We start from the raw sequence: 19,836 nt of genomic DNA on the forward strand, positions 1-19,836 counted from the left end.
CAAATCAAAATAAAATTAAAAAACAAAACAAAACAAAAACTCAATTTTGAGTCTTTGTATAAACTTCTCTCGACTAATATCAAGGATATAAATTACCTTTGCCAACAATGGGCATGCATAATGTGTCCACAGCTACCAGTGTGTGTTCCATAAGACAGATCAGGGTGCATGAATAAAGGATCATGTTTTTCTGCATTATAAAACAAAGCAAACAAGAATTTAATTTTTCCATAATGAACTTTAAATGTGCAATCCTTGATAAGGGCTTGTAAACTCAATGTAGAATGCTAGTTTACTCCTTTCATCTGAAGTATCAGTAATTTACGTAAGACCCTGGGTTATTCAGAAAGCAAGGCTTTCTCATTTTTTATCACCATTAACAAATTAATTATCCCTGAACTGTTAACTGATTTGAAACATGTATTGAAGTTTCAATCTTTTACCCATCTCACACTTGCAGAACACTGAGAGACTCAAATTCCTGCCATCATGCTCTGAGAAAAAGCCAGGTCTAGCTGACTGTCTAAGCTCAAGGTAAGAAGGGATATTCTTCATGGTGCTGCCTTTAATACCTTTAGGGCAGCTGGGTTACAATGACCTATAACAAGAAAGGCATTTTGGTAGTAATGGGGCTCTCCCTAGAGGAGATTGTGCTTAAAGATCCTTATGGGGAGAATCACCACAACCACTGTACACAAAATGGCAACAAAATATCCAAGACCAAGACGCAGATCAAAGGGAAAAAAAGTAATGCAGACAGTTATGTTCTGCTGGTAATTTCTTATTTTCAAAGGAGATGAAAAGTGAAGATGAGTTTTAGATGTGTGCCTGGTTTCTTTTGGAATTTCTGGAATTCTTTCTATAAGCTAGTAAACTCACAGCCATCAAGTGGATTCGACTCATAGCAACCCCTCCTTAGGTTTCTGAGGTGGTATCTCTATGCAAGTAGATTGCCCAGTCTTTCTTCTGAGGAATGGCTGGTGGGTTTGAACTTCCAATCTTCTGGTTAGCAGTCAAATGCCTTAGACACTACGCTACTACAGCTCCTTTATAGTCATAAAAATTCCCTCACATTCTCAAAACAATTACTCAAGTATCAACCTGCTTTATACATTGTTGTTGTTATGTGCTGCTGAGTTGGCCCCAACTCATAGCGACCCCTCCTTGGGTTTCCGAGGCAGTATCACTATGGAAGTAGGATTGCCCAACCTTCCTTCTGAGGAGTGGCTGGTGGGTTTGAACTGCCAGCCTTCTGGTTAGCAGTCAAGTGCTTTAGCCACTATGCTACCAGAGCTTTATACATTAGAACAGTACAAATGTCACGGCACAAAGAAAATCTTTTAGAACTGTGAAAGTATTTGGAAAATCCAAAGCAAGGACTTTCTCCTGGCAAGTAACAAATAAACTAGCAACTTTATTCTTGGATTAGAACTGAATAAAATTTTTAAATTATTTAGTTCAAATGATCATTTTTTAAGATGGAGAAGACCAATCTTTCTTAACTAGGGTGCTTGAGAGACATACTGTGAACATTTTCTTTACACAGAGAATGTAGTCCTACCAGTGGGCTCTCAAACTTCCTTTCAATCCTACAATGTGAAAGGTACTTGCTAAATAAGTGCTCTGGAAATCCCTAAGACACAGCTCCTATACCTATAGCCGTTGTTGAAGTGTGCACAAATATAAAATAAACCTAAGACCACACACAGGAAAGTGTCCGCGGTGAACACAATGATGTACCCCCTACAGGAATGAAAAACTGATTGACTCCCTTAGCTGCTGGAAGAGGGTCCTCAACTGCCATCCCTCTTTGAGACAAAACCATGTCACTCCTCTTTCCAGAGGTGGCCCACAAACAGACACTGATCAGTGTTGGGATAAAGACACAGTTCCTTGCCATAACTCAGGACAACTCTAAGGGGCCATCTAGCTCACCCTGGATTGGCTAAGGCTTCTCTGGGACTGCATTATTGCTCAACTTCTCCCTTCATCCAAATCCGTTTCCTTCTTCTCCTGTCCACTAATCTTTATCCTAAGGCTCTCCATAATATATGTCCTGCACAGTAATATCTATCTTAAGAATATGCTTTATCAAAAACAGCAGAAGTAGAGGCATCCAGTTCTAACATCTGCTGAAAGAGTTCTTGGTATCACGATTCTAAACCATAACATGGCTCAAGGATTGCTTCTGACGTTGGTAACTGATATCAGTGTTCTCAAGGGCCTCCACTCTGACTCTATCACAAGTAACAACAATATTATTGTTACTGCAGTGTGTTAAAACATTATTAGGACTTTACCACTGGGTTAGAGAATGAGAATGATTGTGAAGTACCAAAGTATGTTAATGATGCATCACAAAGAAGAGGTCTTCTTTGAATCTGCTACTTACCAGCTGTGTGATTTAAGCGTAACACTTAATCTTCCTGTTGTCATATTTGCAAAGTGGTGAAATTACATAAGATACCAACAAACTTACGGAATTCTTAATAGCTTAATAAAATCTCAGTATATTACCAAGTTACTAAGTCCCAGTTATTATTAATAAGGGAGAGAAGAATCTAGCTGTGACTTACCTGGATCCTGAATGAATTTACTTCTGTTTTTTGACAATACAGTTGATCTCTGAACAAACGCTGCCAAGACCATTGCTCTACTTTCCAATTTAACCTCTTGCTCTTCCTGACACAATATACAGGTAACAAATTGTCTCTGTTCACTGACCCGTGTTTGTGCTGGGCCCAAGGCTGTAAGTGTCATATTTGAAACTGCAGGGCTACAATAAAAATGTTATGAACAGAATGAATGAGTCTAAGGTGTTTCTGTATTCATATTAATTTATTTAAACAGAAGATCCCAGGTATGTGCATATTTAGTGACTTGAATTATCAAAAGTCTTTCATATGTATCAAAACCATCTCTTTAACCCCCACAGCAATCCAATATGGAAAACCCACAAGCCAGATACACAATTAACTGAGCCTTCTGAACGTGAATGTCAAGGGTCTTCTGTATAACATATCAATTTAAGTACACACATCAATTACCTTTCTAAAGTCAGAGATATGCTCATAAACATATGTTAATAAACTTAGATTTCTAGGATTAATTCCTCCAAGTGGAGGTCATAAGATTTTCCTATCAACTCTACTATATTACTTTAGAATTAAAGTATACTTAAGAAGAAAAAAAAGCAAAATCGCTCCCAGTTGAAAGATTAAAAAATTATTAATAAATTTACCTATTATCAAAAACAGCAGAAGTAGAGGCATCCAGTTCTAACATCTGCTGAAAGAGTTCTTTGTTCTCATCGATGAAGTGCCGCTGCATCTCAGACATCTGGGCCATGATCTTTTCTCTGCGCAGCCTGGCAATCTCAGCTTTTCTCTTCCTCTCAGCTTTGTCTTTGTCTCTTGAACTCTGAAATTATGCTTCATTCAATTAGACCATTAGATGCTAACTGCACATTTTTTTCCCAAGACATATGTTTATGATAAATACTCACTAATTAAAAACTATTCAACAATCTCACTTAAACAGAAGACTTCTTATTTAAAAAAAATTGCTGTTATTTTTTATATATTAAAAGTACTGGCTTTTTTTTTTTTTCTTTAAATTTTTGCATGTTCCCTCCCCTCCCCGGTGTGGCATGTTTCTTACCATTGAAAAATTTGTGAATAATTTCAACTATTAATGCAGATAAAGTAACTTTATTTATAATGAACTTGCCACAACTTTTCAGTATTACCAAACTTTACTTCCCATACCTCTTCCATTATGGTTTCTTCTGTCTCTGCCACAGGACTGGTAGATGAGCTCTCCCTTATTTTCTTAATAGTGTTAAAAGTCTGGGAGTGGGGGAGTGGAGAATCAGTTATCCTGAAGCTATAAAACATTATCAAAATGTACAAATAACAAATATTTAACACTTCTCACAAAACCAGAAAAATACAGGCAACGTCACCTTCAGTATCCATCTAATCATGTCTTTGTGGACATCTAGATAGGGAGCATTCTGCAGCGTTTCCAGCAGAGCGAGTATGCTAGGAGAGTTGTTTGGTGTTTCACCAGGTTCTAGGGTAGAAATATAAGAGGCACGATATAAAAACAGCTAATACTTCAGAGTGCTTAGCACTATGCACAAGAAGAGGATGCAGTTGCTTATAGTTTTTATTGGCCATCATTTTGATTACAGCTCTAATTACTAGAGATTTTCAGTACATCTCAAGAATGCAACACATATTTGTACTTCACCAGCAAGGTGTTAACAACTGGAATGCTTTAAGCATTCAAAATTTTCTTCTCATACCAAATGATTACTTTTAAGCACGAAGGCAAGAAGGAAACCTGGAGATCTAGCGGCAAAAGGGACTATTTCCTTTCTACCCCCTGGTGGTAGTGGCCCAGTATTCTCAGCCATTGACATTTAGGGCGAAATGACAGAGAATATGACAATGAACAAAGTTATAGAAGTAATTTTTTGTTATCAAGGGATTCATAAACTCCTATCATACCACCATAAATTCACGAAAACACTTCAGCAAATAGCTTGAGTGCAGCATGTCTGGGGGAGGGAAAGCACAAGATGAGCTGGGACATCTTTTGTGCCTCAGAGCAAGGTGGTGTTCAAATACTAATGGGAATGGGTTTTCAAAACGACACAGAAGCCAACTTGAATGGACTCCCACTGACCCAAGTTGGCATAATTTGAGCACCAAAGGGAATAATGATTATACAATGAATAAATAAAAAGTAAAACAATGAATAAATAAAAATCTATGATTATTAAAACAATAATAAAAACACAACCTTAAACAAACAAAAAAGGCTCATATTTGTCACCATTACTGGTAACTGTTAGAACAACTCCTTACTCTGAAAATTAATAAAAACTTTCCTTTAGAGATGAATGCTAACAAATATAGATTACTGCTGTTGTTAGCCATCGTGATAGCCTCCCACTCATGGTAACTCTGTGTACAACAGAATCAAATGCTGCCTGGTTCTGTGCCATTTGCATGACTGGTTACAGACTGGACTTCTGTGAGCCACAGAATTTTTCATTGGCTGATTTTGGTAGATTGCCAGGTTTTTCTTCCTCATCTGTCTTAGTCTGGAAGCTCTGCCGAAGACTTTCAGCATCACAGCAACACACAAGCCTCCATGGGCAGATGGGCAGTGGCTGCTTGTGAGGTACAATGGCCAGAAAGGAATCGGGAATTAGAAAATCACTATTTTGCAATCCTCTGTGAAACAACTAATTCAGAAAGGTTCATGAATGGATTCTAAAGTGATTAAGATAAAAACTTTCTGGGGAATAGAATACTCTTGCAGTGTCAACTGTGGTGAATTGCCTGATGTAGCAGCCCTGTTAGCCACAGTCCTCCATTTTGTGATGTATTAAAAATCCTATTATCCATGCCTGTTTAGGGTGCTGTGGTAGTTAAGGTCATGTGTCAACTTAGCTGAGTAGCTGGTAGGAGTTATTCCCTGTAATGACCGGCAATCAACTCCATGGTGGAATTTGCTGTGAGCAACTGAGAAGCTGCTTTCAAACTTCTGATTGTTAAAGTCATCACTTGGGATATTTCTGCTGGAGCAGCACAAAGTAACCAAAACAGGTGGGATATATCTTGAGTCCCACCTTGCTGAAGGGAGTAACTCAAATCACCACCCTTAGCTTCCTTGAGGGTATATACAGGAATCTTCTGATGAAGAATGAATACTTCATTCTGATGAAGCTGAATACTTCATTTCAAAGTTAACAACTGATGCTTCTTATAGTATGAAATGCTGAATAAGACCATGCTATAGGCCTGATTTACAATGTGCAGTCAGCTGTCTAACAACATTGTAACATATGTTGGGCACATGCATAGTTTAACTGTTACACGTCTGTTACATGGCTTACTCTCTCTCTTGCACCAGTTCTGAATTTTGGCTCATTGTCATCTCACCCCTGGATTTCAGACAGCAGCCGTCATTTGATCTACTGATTTAGGTTTGCCAAACCCTGAGAATTGGGAGGATCCTTCAGACCTACTTACAGACTTAGGACTTGCCAGCCTGCCAGCCTCCTAAGCCTCCACCATCACTATGTGAGATGATCCCTTGGGTGTCCGTGAGTTCTGTGAGATGTTACAGCAAAATACAGAACCCTAAGACAGGAGGGAGATTACTGAGAGGAGTTAATATCTGAAATGATGGGGTGGCACGGTAGTTTGGACATGTGGGACATCTTTAACCTCCACCTCATGGGGACTGGCCTTGGGCTGATCTTCCTAAGAGAAACTGTTCAAGCACCAACATATCACCCCACAGACTAACTGCTATAGATTAATAGGGAGATCTGGTGGTCACCTCTTAAACAAAGTAATCAAACTTGGCATCACTAATAGTGGGGCATCCTGATATGATATAATATGAAGAACTCAGCATCACCTATTCTTCCCAAAAATGTTTAACTGAATTTAATCAAAGTCTAGATCAATTTTTTTCCAGTTTACAGGAAGGACAGGGGATAAAAGAGTGAGTTAAACACCAGCACAAGGGAATAAGGCCCTAGGGGATGGCCTCAGGCCTCAGGCAGTACCTGCCACATTAAAGGCTGGCAGTTCAAACCCACCAGCTGCTCCCCGCCAGGTAGCCGGGCCATCTCTTTTAAGGAGCTCTGGTAGCATAGTGCCTAAGGTACTTGACTGCTAACCAGAAGGCTGGCAGTTCAAACCTACTAGTCACTCTTTGGAAGGAAGGTTGGGCAATCTATTTCCGTAGCGATATCGCCTTGGAAACCCAAGGAGGGGTTGCTACGAGTCAGGTCTGACTGGATGGCAAACAACAACAACAACAACAACAACAACAACAACAACAAGGGACTAATAAGTAAAATCCAAAATGTAGGCTATTCTATATGAAAACTAGCCTGGGATTTTAAAAAAGATAATGCCTCAAAAAAAACTAATTTGGAGAGACCATGGAGATTGAAAGAAACATAACTAAAAGCAGTGCATTTTTCCTACCAGGTTAGATCCTGGTTGGGGAGGGGGAGAAAGAAAGATATTTTTGGGACAAGTGGGAAAACGACAATGTAACTGAATATGAGATGACATTTGGGAATTACTGCCAATTTTCTTAGGTGTGATGGTAGTAAAGGTAGTCCCTGACTTATGATGAGGTTCTGTTCCAATGACCGTGGTTAAGACAGTTGTGACATAAGCTGAATACTCCATTTCAAAGTAACAACTAATGCTTCTTATGGTATGAAATACTGAATAAGATCACGCTACAGGCCTGTTTTATAATGCAGTCAGCTGTCATAACAACGTTGTAACAGATGTTGGGCACGTGCATAGTTTAACTGTTACATGTCCTTAGAATTAAACACTGCCCAATTTTCTATTCTTTACAACTCCCGACATCAACTTCATTGTAGACGAGGCCATCATCTGCTATACAGCAGTGTTTTGAACAATGAATCATAAAACTGAACATCTGCGAAAAACATCAGAAAATTAAGAGCTGCAACACTGTGTGCAGTATTACTAATGATAAGATAAATATAACACCAAGAAAAACAGTAAGTGTAGTTTCTTGCAACTCAAATTATGTCATAAGTCAGGGACTATCTATATTGTGGGATGCTGAACAATGTCTTTCTTGGGAGAGAAATGCGTACGTTTTAGAGGTGAAATGTTATGATGTCTATTAACAAATAGTTAAAAAAAGTGTACAAGTAAAAACACATATAGAGGAAAACACTGACTTCTGAATCTAGGGTCACAGGACAACTTTTTCAGTTTGTAAGTTTAAAATTTTTGAAAATAAGAAGTTAGGAAAAATCTCACACTGTTTTCTAGAAAATAAATTATATACAATGATAATCTAACCCCCTATAGCTAATTTTCTGACTTTCAAGACTGGAGAACCTTGTATTTTTATATAACAGCAAAAATTTAAAAGTGAGATCTGATAGCACACTTTGTTTTAAAAAGCATATCCTAAAGTTTAAATATATCAGCTGTACCCTCAAATCAAAGATTCCTCATTATTTTTGCTGTTTATGAATTATATGTATTTTAAGTATATGTAGGCTCTAAGTACTTTCATAAAAATATATCAACATCTGATATAAAACACCTATAAAAGATATGTATGTATAGCCTCAAATATTTGGATTCAATATAGTTCATTTAGAATCCATTATGATCAAATAAAAGAGGTTATATTCCGTATTTAAAATCACTTATATCTTGAGCTAGTTTAGTAAAAAGTGCATACATACTTGACATCTTCTGAGTAAAGGTAAATGTTACTACGTGTTCTTCCGTGACAGTCTCTAAATGCTGTTTTTCTTCTTGTAGTGCCATTCCAATTAAATGCAACACCTCAAATAAAATATATTTTGTGACTATGAGTACAAAAAATTTCACATATTTTTACAGGAACTAATAAAAAGGAAATTAATTCACTATTGAAGAAAGAGCAATCAACTATTAAGACTAAGTGCAACAAAAAAACAAGTTATCAACTTAAAAACACTAAGCTTTGTTGTCTAATACAGAATTTTCAGTAGAGAAAACAAAGTCTAATTCAGGTAGGAAGAAAATTTAATTGCAATTCTTAGGATAATCTACAATTAGTATCAGATATGGCCAGTGATAGATAGAATACATAATTTTCACTTTTATTCCTTATCAAGTGGCCAAGTAATTACAGAGCTGAAAGCATCTATCATGTAATAATCTAGTCTATGGTAAAACCAAAACAAACGCACTGCTGTCGAGTTGAATCCAACTCACAAAGACCCTTCTTTGGGTTTCCAAGGTGTTATCACTATGGAAGTAGACTGCCCAACCTTCCTTCTGAGGAGTGGCTAGGGGTTTGAACTGCCAGCCTTCTGGTTAGCAGTGAAATGCCTTAGGTACTATACCACCAGAGCTCCTAATACTAAGAGCTAAATTTTAATTTAGTTAAACTAAATTAAGACATATTTTTATCTTTAGTTTATAAGGATGTTTATAGTTCTTCAGTATATCTCACAGAAATTTCCTTACAAGATTTTTAAACAAATAAATAAATTAATGGGCTACTAACCAAAAGGACCACAGTTCAAACCCACCAGCCACTCCATGGAAGAAAGATAGGGCAGTCTGTTCCCACAAAGATTTATAGCCTTGGAAACCCAATGGGGGTTGCTATGAGTAAGAACTGACTCAATGGCAGTGAGTTTATGTATATATAAATATATAATATATATTTCAAATTACAATAACCCTGTATATTTTTGTCCTAAATTATCTCTGGAACAGATACTGAGGATTTTGGCTTTTAATACAAAAGCATTAATATATATAAATAATAGAAGCCTTCAAACCTACCCTTTGCAACATGGACTCAGACCAGGCATATCCATTGTGCTCTACAGCCCACTGTAGTATTGTTCTCATGATGCACAACATGACATCTGATTGTAAAATGTTAACCAGACTTGCAAACAAAGGGCAGAATGGAGGCAAACCTGGAGGTGGAAGTGCTAAAAATAAAGCTATTATTGGTTTCTTTTGTACATCTTGCTTATAAAAAACCATTACCTTTGCCAGATACTTTTGATAGTCTATTACTCAAAGAACACTCACTGACAAACACGCTCTATTTTACCTTTTCAAGGTCAAATGCATAAAAAACCTACATAAATAGCAGAAGTACAAAGGAAAGCTTTTTTCCCCCTAGAAATGTCTTATGATTTAAAATAAAACCATTAACCCATGAGTGAATCAGTATAGATCACTTCTATATTAACATATTTATTATTTCTGAGTAGGAGACCATTCACTGAGAATGCCTATATTTAAATCTTCCACTTCACCAAGGATACTCATCGTAAACGCTAATAAAAAACAATACTTTATAAAATGGTCTTAAGCACCATCTCTGGCATAAGCAGTCTTGCCATTCTTATCTTGGTGTAAAATAAGCAAAACACAATGACATGAGATTTTCAAGAGAAGAAATTAAAAATACCTGTATCTTCCCTATTTTGTCTTTTCAATTTCTGTTGAGCTTCCTCTGCCTAATAAAAAGTAATTTGAAGTAGGAATTATTAATACAAAACAACTTAATATCTTAACACAGTGACATAAGTCAATCTCTGCTATGCTACGTTCTGATTTTAGAAGATTCTTATCCTTAATATTGCAGTATTCCTAAGATTTTGTTATTGACATTAATTCCGCCCCCCCCAAAAGAAGTCACAAATGCATTAAAATGCAGAGGAGACATGCAGAAATCTTATTTAGGTTGGAGATCCATGAGCATCAAAAACTCAACAAAAGTTTCATGCTTAAATTTTGCTTCATGGCACTTATTAAAAAAATATTTTAAGAGAAGACTGCTGAAAGACAAAACATGACTACTGAAGAATGATTAAAAATCCATAAATCTCTATAGAAAAGCATAATGTTAAATAGTAGCAATTTTGAATGTGTATAAAATGGCTTAACTGGTTATAATACAGGTTTACCACCCATTTTCAAAAGCCAATAAAATAGTAATTTATATATATGTGAGTCTGAGAGGAAAAGACCAGCTGTAAAGATTACAACCTATTGCTGTGAAGATTATAGCTCAAGAAACCCTATGGGGTAGGTTTACTCTGTCCTAGAGGGTCACTATGAGTCAGAACCAATTAGATGGCACACAACAACGAATGTATATAATTATATAGATCACACACACACACACACATTTATATATATATGATCTATATACTGTGTGTATGGATATATATACACAGAAAACACTATTAGGTGGTGGTATTATATGTAATTTGTATTTTCTTCTTTATACCATTTTTGTTTTCCGTAATAAAAATGATGCTTTTTCAATTTGTGCAAAATAGTACAAGGTGTTTAGGGAAAAAAAATGCCCCTTTCCCAGTATACTTTTAGTTTTCCCAATTACCTTGGATTGCTCTGCCCTTGAAAAGTGATAGAAATACAAATTGAACTCTTTGGCACACTCGGGTTTCAGTTCATACATGCCTCGTCCTGTTAACCCAGGTTTCCTATGAAAGAAAAGCCCTTCAATATTATTACTAAAGTCACACACTAATTCATGAGACAGTATGAGATACCAGAGAAAGAAAGCAGAGCTCTCACCTACTGCAGGGGAGTGTAAACTGGTGTATTTTCCGTGGGTTAATGTAGCAATCTAAATCCAAAGCTTTATGAGCATCTACTTTATCTAGCAAGTCCACACTCAATTTATCCTAGCTGACAAATCTCTGAATGGTAACTGTAGCAGCAACAATGTAAAAGTCTAACAATAGGGAGGAAGTCACATAAATTATAACATCTCCATAGAGTTGAACACTATTCAAAGTGATTGTTAATCTCTATATTTTGACACTTATTGTTACAGTAAGTGGAAAAAAAAGGTGACATTTAAAAAAATATTTTTATAATTTTGGGTTTAGAGAACATTCCTAGGCAAGTTATAAAACTCAGAAAGATTTAAGTCCCATAAAAATGCAATTATATGAAATGATACCATAAACAAAGTTAAAACCCATGTAACAGACTGGGAGAAAATACATGCTGTTTACATCATATTTAATATCATAAAAATTAATTGCTATAATACATAAAAGATGCCTATGGAATAATGAGAGACAATCTTAAAGAAAAATGCACAAAAGTATGAATAAACATAAATGGCCAATAAACACATGAAAAGAAGCTTAACTTCATTGGTAGTTAGAGAAATGCAAATTGAAATAACAAGGTAAATTTCCCACCGATTTGCTACGAAATTAAGAAATTATATGTTTCAAGTATTGGCAAAGTTGCAGGGCACTCCCATACACAACTAGTATAAATTGATGACTTTTTTTGGAAGATGATTTGGAGGTATATATCAAAATGTAACACATGCCTTCCCTTTGATCTAGCAAATCCTCAAATAAATACTTTCATACATCAAAATGTGTGATATATACACAAGGATGTTTTCAATACTTGTTTATAATAGAGAAAACATGGAAACAAATATCCATCTGTAGGGAAGAGGGTAAGTAAGTTTCAGTACATGACTACAAAGTTAAAAGGAATGAAGTAAACCTATACATACTGACAGAGCATATTAGATTATTAATAATAAAACATACAGACATACAGAAATACTCCAATAAAGTTTTATTTTTAAAAGAGGCTATGTAAAGTTACTATAAAATAAAATTTTTGTTCATGTATTTATCTTTCTAGCCTCTTTCATACACATACAGATGTAAGTATTACACTCACAGAAACAAGTTTAGAAAGATATACATCTAAATGGAATTAAAGTCAACTGGGAGTAGTTGGATAGTAAATGCTATTGCATGTATTATCTTCATAATCAACAAAAATAATTACATTGTCGTTGGGGAGAAGTAGGGAGCAAGAAAAAAGTAGGATTAAGCCTCAATGGTCTTAACGGGACAAACTAGTTTCCTAATTGGGCAACACAGTGGACACTCAAACTCACTGCTGTCCAGTCGGATCTGACTCACAGTGACTCCTCCTTGGGTTTCCAAGGCGGTATCTCTACAGAAGTAGATTGCCCAATTCTCCTTCTGGGAGTGGATGGTGGGTTTGAACCACCAGCCTTTTGGTTAGCAGTCAAATGCCTTAGGCACTACGCCACCAGAGCTCCCACAGTGGACACTAGAGAAGGCATTTAGAAGTCATTCCACAATTATGCGGCACATTCAAAAGGAAACTCAATGCATTTACTTAGATCACCTGTTCAGTGAAACCATCAGGTATAAATGCATCTTCTAAATGCAATGAAAACCCTCAAAAAGCTACTTTAAGTTGTTTGTAGGCCTAGATTGCAAGGCTGAAATGTCCGTGAGAGATCTAGTTTAAAGTTACATATTTGAAAATGTCATTCTCTCAAAGCAATAGCTTCATGCTCAGTTCCAGCAACGTAAACAATTTAAGAAAAATGAATGTTCCAGGAGCCTAGTTTGCCCAGCCCCAGCGCTTAGTTTAAGGAAACATGGTCTAAAAAACTAAAATATTTTGCTGTATTTCTCATGGAGCCTCCAAGGTATGTGAGATCACTTACTAATCCCTACCCCTTCCAATACCCTGTTAACATACAACTGTGTTTCTCTCCCATCTCTTCACTCATCTCATCCAAAAGTGACTCAACTGCCCATCAAGCAAAGTCCTTCAGGGGTGAGGAAGGGGGTCCTGAGTGAGAATGGAATCAGTGGTGATGGTGGGGAAGCGCTGTGAATATTAACATTAAATTTTGTCCTAGTATCTCTGGAACACGACCTGCAAACACCATTCAGGAATCAGGCTTCTTTGGTACTCCTTCAAAGTCTGTATTTTGGTCATGCTGGACAACATTTAAGAAGCTCTGGTGGGGCAGTTGTTAAGCACTTGGCTGCAAACCGAAAGGTCAGCAGTTTGAACCTACCGGGCACTCCACAAGAGAAAGATGTGGCAGTCTGCTTCAATAAAAATTACAGCACTGGAAACACTTTTGACAATGCTACTCTGCTGACAGGGTCACTATAAATCGGAATCAACTCACCGGCAGTGTGTTGGTTTTGGAGGGACTACATATAGACTTCCCAAACTGTCATACCCTTTCTTGCCTTCAGCCTTTAGTTTTGTCTGGTCCCCCTTCTACTTCAGTATGGAGTTTTGGAGCCTGGGACACTTTATTCTTTACCTTCCTTTACCTGACTCTTCCTTTAGGGTTTAAGTGAATTACCACTTTGTCCTGAAAGCTTTCCCTGGCCCCAAGCGTGAAATGTACATTCCTCCTATGTATATTCTCCCTCTTATGTACGCTCATGGTGTTTTCTGATTCACCTATGAAAGTGTTTGTGACACTGCATTGTAATTGCCTGTTTATGTATTCAGAGACCCCTTCTTCCCACAGTTGTGTTTCTAAAATCCAGCAGTCTGACACATAGTAGACATTCAAGGAACATTTCTTGAAGAAATAAGTTATACACACATGTTCTCCATTTGCAAAAGAAAAAAAAAAAAAGAAAAATGAATATATATAAATATGGAATGTGATATAATAGGAAGTAAACTTACTTGAAATGGGCAACTGTTTCAATTACACTCTCCATGCCAGTCTCTTTGTTCTCCTAAAGGTATGAAACAAATAATTGTGTTTCATGTTAGTAATCACTAACACTGTGTTTTTAATCTTATTAACCCTCATAGCAACCTGTGAAGTGGATACACTATTAACTCTATTTTAACAGATGAGGATCTCATAGTAAATATAATGATTAATACGTAATTAGGTAGACTACTTGATAAGCTTTTATTCAGAATGTTATCATCCAAAAAAAAAAAGTCACTACCATATAGAATCAAAGTTAACACTTTTCAAAGGAATTAAAAACATTTCCCAAATCATATTCCATTCATGACAAGATGCTAACAGGAATTCACAATGAGGGATTTGCAACTAATGTCACAAAACAAAATGTATATTAAATTATTGAATGGGAAGCTAATTTGTTCTGTAAACTTTCACCCAAACCACAATAAAATGTTGGAAAAAAAAAAAAAGATGTTAATGGAAATTTTGAGTTCTTGCTTGAATAAAGAATTTTTTGTTCAAAAATGTTTGGGGAAACATGCTTTAAGAAAAGTTAAATATGTTTCTTTACATAAGACTTTGCAGAGCCTGTATTTTGCTAAATACACCTACTCCTCACTTACTATCTCGTACCCTGACATTTTGTATTTATGACAATAATAAAAAAACCTACATGACTATTTTGCTCATTAACAATGTATGTCTGGCACTGGAGTCTTAAAAACTTGCAAGTGGCATTTTAAGATGCAACAACTGGTCTCTCCTCATCAAGAACAAAGAAGCATGAAGAAAATCAAAGATACAAGGAAACAATTAGTCCAAGGGACTAGAGGATCACACGAACCTCAGCCTATATGACCATGAGACCAGAAGAACCACATAGTACCCGGCTACCACTGTCAACAAAAAGGGATCAGTATAGGAGATCCTGGATAGAGTGGGAGAACAACGTGGAACAAAACTCAAAATCATAAAAAAGACCAAGCTTACTGGTCTGACAGAGCCCGGTGAAACTCCCCAGACTATAGCCCCTACAGCCCCTAGTTACGCTTTATGCCTGGAATTGAACTCACTCTCGTGGCTTCTAGACAAACAATAGACAGGCACACAGGGTGGTGAACATTTATACCAGGAAGGTACCCTCCAAAGAATGATCAATCACAGGGGAACAGAAAGCCAGTATTCACACAAGGAGATAGTTCAGGGGGCAGGAATGCATAGAGAGCTGTGGGAACTGCAGTCAATGTCATGAAACAAAATGTGTATGAACTGTTGTTGTTGTTGTTATGTGCCGTCGAGTCGGCCCCGACTCATAGCGACCCCTCCTTGGGTTTCCGAGGCAGTATCACTACGGAAGTAGGATTGCCCAACCTTCCTTCCGAGGAGTGGCTGGTGGGTTTGAACCGCCAGCCGTCTGGTTAGCAGGCAAGTGTCTTAGCCACTATGCTACCAGAGCTCCCGTGTATGAACTGCTGTATGGAAAATGAATTAGTTCTGTAAACTTTAACCCATATCACAATAAAAACAAACAACAACGTATGCCTGGCAGTAATGAATGCCGAGGTGCAAGGCAAGAGTAATGCTGACTGCGATGGTTTAGGTTATGTGTCAACTTGGCTGGGCCACAATTCTTAGTTGTTTGGCAGTAATGTAATGTTGTACTCATTCTCCATTTATGCATAAGGCCTATTTTCACATAACAACCTTGTTTTTGGAACCTAACCATGAGTGAGGAGTGGGCATATAAATTACAATTCGTCAAAGACAACACACTATAGAACGATACAAAAATATGTATAATACCAATACTACAATATATATGACACCACTGAACTCTCCCCCTAAAATACCCATTTAGTATCTTGTGGGTTCTATAGGACACATATAAGGTGACTGTACTATCACCTTGTATAAAACGTATTACATTTTTAACACGTTTTTAAAATGCTGTTTTGAATTTTATTCCTCCTCATCTGGTGGCGTAGTGCCTAAAGCATTTGACTGCTAACCAAAAGGCTGGCGGTTCAAACTCACCAGTCACGCCTTGGAAGGAAGGTCGGGCAACCTATTTCCATAGTGATATTGCCTCGCAAACCCAAGGAGGGATCACTATGAGTTGGATTCAACTTGATGACAGTGAGTTTGGTTTGCTTTGGTTTATCTAAATACGAAAAAAAACCCAAAACAGGTGCTATCAAGTCAATTACAACTCAAAGACCCATGTGTATCAGAGTAGAATTGTGTTCCATATGGTTTTCGGTGGCTGAATTTTTGGAAGCAGATCACCAGGCCTGTCTTCTGAGATGCTCTGGGTGGATTCAAACCTCCTACCTTTTGGCTAGCAGTCAAGCATGTCAAGTCACCATTTGTACAACCCAGTGACTCTCCTTCTCCTAAAGTCTAGGTTAAATTATAGTTGCTTCCTCATCTAAGAACTCAGAATTCATTTCCTGCATTAATAATTATTATTAATATTTTTTAGGTGTGATAAGGATTTATGGATTTAAAATAAATAAATAAAAGCCTTTATCTTTTGGACATGAGTTTCTTAACCTCTTTTGGACCACATAATTCCTTGGTGTGGGAGGCTATCCTGTGCATTGTAGGATGTTCAGCACTATTCCTGGCCTCTACCTACTAGATGCCAGTAACACTCTTCCTCTTCTGAGTAATGACATAAATCAAACATGTCTCCAAACACTGCCAAATGTATCCTGGGGTGAGGGGGCGGGGGGCACAAAATCATCCCCAGTTAAGAACTACTGTTTAAATACATATAGTGCTATTTATAGATGAATGACAATCTGGTATTCTCTACAAAATAATCCAGCAGGGGCCTGGGGATTAGTGGTGGGGTACAGATCAAACAAAACTGACTGACTGTTGAAATTGGTGATGAGTACATGGAGTTTGCTATATTATATTTTCTATTTCTGTAGATATTTGAAAATTTTCATAATAAAAACTTTTTAGAAAGTATATACAACACATGTAAGATAAGCTGAAATCCCAGAAGAAGAAATGTTAAGGTTAAAAGTTTTGATCTGTGTATCAAATTTGGGAAAATATTATTTTGAAAAGCCTCAATAAAAATAAAGTTCGTTTCCAACTATAAGTGTTGGGTTTCTAAAAAACTCCATGGGTGAAAAATAGATGATGGAAGAACTTAAGATCCTGAGAGGAAAAAGAGCTGCAATTCAACCTATGAATACCCTTGTGAATATTATTTAAGATAAAATAAGGAGCTCTGGTGGCGTAGTGCCTAAGGCATTTGACTGCTAACCAGAAGATGAAATAGTCACTGAAAGCATGAAAAGGAAAAACTGAAAAACTGAATAGGTACTTTCCTACTGTTTTCTCAACATACTGGGTTACAAAACGCTATTTCTACTTACAGCAACTTCACACTAAAGGCCTTGTAACAACCACTCTGTAACAGATACAGAAATTCAGCTAGCTAACATCTGGGTTTACTTTTTCCCCCAGTGTCTTTATCTCTTTCAAGGCTTTATTGTAAAAGATTCTGTCTCTATTTCGCTTTGTATATACTACACTGATAGATATAAAAAGATGTCTGTAATTTTCTTTGTAAAAATGTAGGTACTTACATCTTCAGGTAAAGACTTTACCAATTCACTATGAGCCATAGGTCTGATGCTCAACTGATGGATAATCTCCCGCTTAATTTCATCTGTAGCATCTACCTGTCCAACTCCAGGACTATATCGCTCTCCTGTCAATAATGAAAATGTACATACACACAGGTTTAACATTGTGTGGCATTACACTTAAAATTCACACAATACAATATATTTTTCTTTTTCTGTTTTTTTTTTTTTTTTTTTATTGTGATTTGGGTGAAGATTTACAAAGCAAATTCACTTTCCATACAGCAGTTCACATATACTTTGTCTCATGTCATTGACCACAGTTTACCACAATGCAACAGCTCCCCTCCCACTTCCTCCCCATAGTTACCTCTTCCCAATGTCCATCGCTCCATACACTCCTGTCTCCTGCGCTGTCTCCCTGTGCATAAACAAGTAGCCCTTGTTTCTCCCATAATTGTTCTCTCCAAGGAGTGTATCTACTTGAGGTAAATGTTCAACTCATATGCCTGTACTTTGTTTGGCTGGAAGCCACATGGCTTCAATTCCAGACCTGAAGGGCAGCTAGAGGCCATAGTCTCAGTGGTTCCACCAGGCTCTATCAGACCAGCAAACCTGGTCCCCACCTTTTTTTTTTCCTCCAAATGATTTTGAGTTTTGTTCCACATTGTTCTCCCAGTCTATCAAGGATCTCCTATATAGATCCCCTTCCAAGTGGATGACAGTGGTAGCCGGATACCATCTAGTTTTTCTGGTCTCATAGTTGTATAGGCTGCATATCGGATGATGGACCAGTCGTTAGAACTAATTGTTTCCATGAATTTTGGTTTTCTTCATTCTTCTTTGCTCTGGACGAGGAGAGACCCATCGTTGCATCTAGATGGCAGCTTGCTAGCTTTTAAGATCCAGTCGCTACTAGCCAAAGTAGGAGGTGGAACAATGTTTTGTATAGTATGTTATGCCAATTGAGCTTGATGTCCCCTGCGACTATGGTCCCAAGCCCACAGGTTCAACTACTGAGTCCCTCTGGGTAGCTGGCTGTGACCAAACAGTGACCACAACCTTGTCCCTTGTCAGCTCTACTATACACCTGGGAATTCTGATCATTCACATAAACTCATAGGACCATTGTCTGCCAACACTATACATGTTCCTGGCTACACTTCCCATTTCATAGACATACCTAATCATTTAGCCTGTCCACCCATCTATCCATCCATATACCCATGTTTGCCTTCACTGACAACATAGTACTGTATGTGCAAAAGGGTTCATATTTGTTCTCTGTACCTCCCATGTACCTCTCTTATGTCTTTCTCATCCTCAATGCTGCCATATTGGTCACTCACATTTGCTGCATTGCCCTTCTCTTCACCCAAATCCATACTTATCTCTATCTGTCTAACAGCATTCCCTTCCCTCCCCTCCCACTCCTGGTAACCAACAAAGAAAATTTCCTTCTATAGATAAACCTTTCCTTAACTTTTACAATAATGGACTAATACAATATTTGTCCTTTTGTGATTGACTTATTTCGCTCAGCATAATGTCCTCCAAGTTCATCCACGTTATGTGGTGTTTTGCAGATTCTACATTATTCTTTAGTGTTGCACAGTATTCCATTGTGTGTATACAATATACTTTTCTAAGTCTCTTTGTGCAATGGAAAAGTAATGACTGGTCTGGCAGTATGCTAGATCAGCTCTGATCATATGTTTGATCTCAGACACAACAGGTGAGTACAGGCTTTAGGCAGAGGCAAGAGAACTCTGGTGGCTGCTATAGAGGAATAGGATCCGAAGTTTGGGAAGGAATTAGAAGTAGTGGAGAACTGGTTCAGTAGAAGCTGTACTAGAAGTCTGGGAAACTTTCATTCCATCTGTCACATGGTAGAAGGAGAAAGAGCCTTCCTTTAGCCTTCTATCTAGTGACCTCACACATTGGTATTACTTCTTGATGATAGTCAGAATTCTCTCATCTGTGGACTGTATGTAGAGGGTCTGAAATAGGGAGGGAGGTGGGACAAGGTACAGAGAATGGGAAAGATGTGGGAAAAAGCACTAGAAATATAGGCAACCAGAAAAGAAAGCTGTATCTCTTAGGTATGATG

At 37.4% G+C, this 19,836-nt stretch overlaps 1 protein-coding gene across 1 annotated transcript in view; it reads right to left on the reverse strand.

Annotated features, from left to right (window-relative positions):
* UBR2 (ubiquitin protein ligase E3 component n-recognin 2) overlaps nt 1-19,836 on the reverse strand; it is a 140,774-nt gene that overhangs the window by 30,151 nt on the left and 90,787 nt on the right. Inside the window, exons 21-31 of the mRNA XM_007936245.2 lie at nt 17,727-17,851; nt 14,103-14,155; nt 10,960-11,062; nt 10,021-10,069; nt 9,378-9,532; nt 8,282-8,384; nt 3,965-4,074; nt 3,768-3,848; nt 3,242-3,420; nt 2,577-2,776; nt 97-190 (exon numbers count right to left, since the gene is read on the reverse strand). Coding sequence (XP_007934436.1) covers nt 97-190; nt 2,577-2,776; nt 3,242-3,420; nt 3,768-3,848; nt 3,965-4,074; nt 8,282-8,384; nt 9,378-9,532; nt 10,021-10,069; nt 10,960-11,062; nt 14,103-14,155; nt 17,727-17,851 — 1,252 coding nt within the window. The remainder of the gene's footprint in view (nt 1-96; nt 191-2,576; nt 2,777-3,241; nt 3,421-3,767; nt 3,849-3,964; nt 4,075-8,281; nt 8,385-9,377; nt 9,533-10,020; nt 10,070-10,959; nt 11,063-14,102; nt 14,156-17,726; nt 17,852-19,836) is intronic.

The sequence above is a fragment of the Orycteropus afer genome, unplaced genomic scaffold (assembly GCF_000298275.1).
Source record: "Orycteropus afer afer isolate SDZICR_OR568_19922 unplaced genomic scaffold, OryAfe1.0 scaffold00034, whole genome shotgun sequence".
NCBI classification, from domain to species: domain Eukaryota; kingdom Metazoa; phylum Chordata; class Mammalia; order Tubulidentata; family Orycteropodidae; genus Orycteropus; species Orycteropus afer.